Source organism: Bubalus bubalis, chromosome 21, assembly GCF_019923935.1.
Source record: "Bubalus bubalis isolate 160015118507 breed Murrah chromosome 21, NDDB_SH_1, whole genome shotgun sequence".
In the NCBI taxonomy this organism is placed as follows: Eukaryota; Metazoa; Chordata; class Mammalia; order Artiodactyla; family Bovidae; genus Bubalus; species Bubalus bubalis.
Genome location: NC_059177.1, coordinates 52,854,642 through 52,856,867, shown reverse-complemented (window position 1 = coordinate 52,856,867; position 2,226 = coordinate 52,854,642). Strand labels below are relative to the sequence as shown.

The 2,226-nt window shown below is 46.4% G+C and overlaps 1 protein-coding gene across 4 annotated transcripts; it reads left to right on the top strand.

Moving 5' to 3' along the window:
- The first annotated feature begins 294 nt into the window (after positions 1–294).
- Positions 295–2,226, top strand: CCRL2 (C-C motif chemokine receptor like 2). Of its 4 annotated transcripts, XM_006071557.3 has the most exons (3): positions 296–558; positions 674–754; positions 1,114–2,226. In XM_006071557.3, exon 3 carries the CDS (start codon positions 1,126–1,128, stop codon positions 2,170–2,172), a length of 1,047 nt encoding a protein of 348 aa, XP_006071619.2. In that variant the 5' UTR covers positions 296–558; positions 674–754; positions 1,114–1,125; the 3' UTR covers positions 2,173–2,226. The 4 variants fall into 4 exon arrangements, with proteins under 4 accessions (XP_006071620.2, XP_006071619.2, XP_025127971.2 ...); XM_006071558.3 differs by lacking the exon at positions 674–754 and having other exon boundaries at positions 295–558; XM_025272186.2 differs by lacking the exon at positions 296–558 and having other exon boundaries at positions 581–754.

Genomic DNA, 2,226 nt, shown 5'->3' with positions numbered 1-2,226 from the left:
CTCACTACAAGTTCTTGAAGACTGACCCATATGCTAATACTGATGAAATGCTCCAGGGGAGCATCAGCCCCTGGTCCGGATGCACAGTCACCGCCAGTCACTGCGTGTGACACTTCTCTGCTGCTACCCACTACCTGCTCAGAGTTGCACATCAGAGCACTTTCCATCCCTCCCTCAGTATCACTGAGAAGCAGCAATAACTTAGTTCCTTATCTGGGGCAGCCAGCAGGATGGCCACAGGGAAATCAAAGGCGGGGTGCGGGGTGGGGGTGGGGAGAGCAGCAGCAGGAGCAAACAACTTCCCGGTTTCTCTTTGCAGCTTGAGAAACTACCTAGGGGTTAGTGGGAGCTTTCAAGTTGCTTTATTTCGCTTAGTCCCCGAGACCTATGACTGGTGGGACACAGCCACCAGGGGGATAAACAGTGGTTTCTCTTGCCCCAAAGGGTCAGGGGCCGGCTATTCAGAAGGAAGTTAAGTCTTTCATCTGGCCAGACGGCTCCTACAGCAACTCGTAGGTCAGGAGGCTGTTCCCTCCCCTCCCAGGAACTCAGTCAGTGGTAAGTCATCGACGTATTTAACCAGTTGTGTCCATTTGATACTTAGGGTGGTTTCACTTTTGCAAACATTTATTTATATCCTTCGAGAGAACTCAGACTTCTCTGCCTATCACAGGAAGCTGTTTACAGAGGGTGAGCAAACTTTTTAAACACATAGGAACTGTGACGGACACCAATTTTGTGGAACTAAACCCAGGTACTTAGTTCTCTTTAATTGTTTTTTCTTATATAGCTTCAAGTAGGCAAGTCTTGTTTCTACCAAGAGAATGAAGTTGTATGAAGAAGGGTAACGTTTACTTTTGTCTCCCTGTGGTAGCTGGCATACTACTAAACACCTAAGTGCTTAATGAAGGGATGAATTATAGCAGCTGTGCTCAGGATGCAGGGGCATGTTAAAGAAATGTTTATTTTAAATCTTCTGAGTTGAGACCTGCTCTGGCTAAAATAAACACCAGAAAAGGACGAGTGTGGCTGCAGGAGCTCTAGTCCTGTGTGCTGTTTCATCCAGGACCACAAAGCTGTATGAAGGGAAAATAACCTTTCATTTCTCCCCAGGGCAGCCTAAAGATGGCTAATTACACGTCAGCACCAGAGGATGACTATGATGTCTTCATAAAGGATGATGTGAGTAATAACAAAATAGAACCATGCACCCCATACGACCCCAAGATTCTCTCAGCCCAGCTGGTGCCTTACCTCTACACCACAGTGTTCCTGGTTGGCCTCCTGGACAATATCTTGGTTGTGTTTATCCTGGTAAAATGTAAAGGACTCAAGCAAGCAGAAAATATCTCTTTCCTCAATTTGGCACTTTCGAACTTGGGTTTCTTGCTCACTCTGCCATTCTGGGCTTACGCAGCCTCTCACGGGGAGGGCTTTGATGACCCTCTGTGTAAAATTCTCCTGGTGCTCTACTCCATAGGCCTGTACAGTGAGGCATTTTTCAATGTCCTTCTGACTGTGCAAAGGTACAAGGAGTTTTTCCATGTGAGAAGGCGTTTCTCAGCCTGCAGGACTGTGGCCGGCAGCATCTTCATAAGTGTTCTAGTGTGGGTCACAGCCACTCTGGTCACTTTGCCTGAACTTGTTTCTTACAAACCTCAGATGGAAAGCCAGAAATACAAGTGCTTCTTTACCGGACTTCACTTCTTACCAGCCAATGAGACATTCTGGAAGCATTTTCTGACCTTAAAGATGAACATTTTGGGATTTCTTTTGCCACTGTTTGCTTTTGTATATTGCTATGTGCGAATGAGGAAAACACTCCAGTTCAGGGAGAGGAACTATGACCTTTTCAAGCTTGTTTTCACCATAATGGCAGTTTTCCTTCTGATGTGGGGACCCTACAATATTGTACTTTTCCTGTCTGCTTTCAACAAACACTTCTCCCTGCATGGCTGTGGGAGTAGCTACAACCTGAACAAAAGCGTTCAGATCACGAGAATCATCGCCGCCACCCACTGCTGCATCAACCCTCTCCTCTACGTGTTTCTTGACAAGGCATTTAGGAAACACCTCTGCCATCTTTGCTACCTGTGTTGTAACACTGCACCTCAACCCACTGAGGAACCTGCCCAAGGCACCTCAGGGGAAGAATATCACCTTTCTAGCTAAATGGAAACTAGCTCCTGTCAAAGGCAGGATAAATAAACATCGATTTTTCACTCA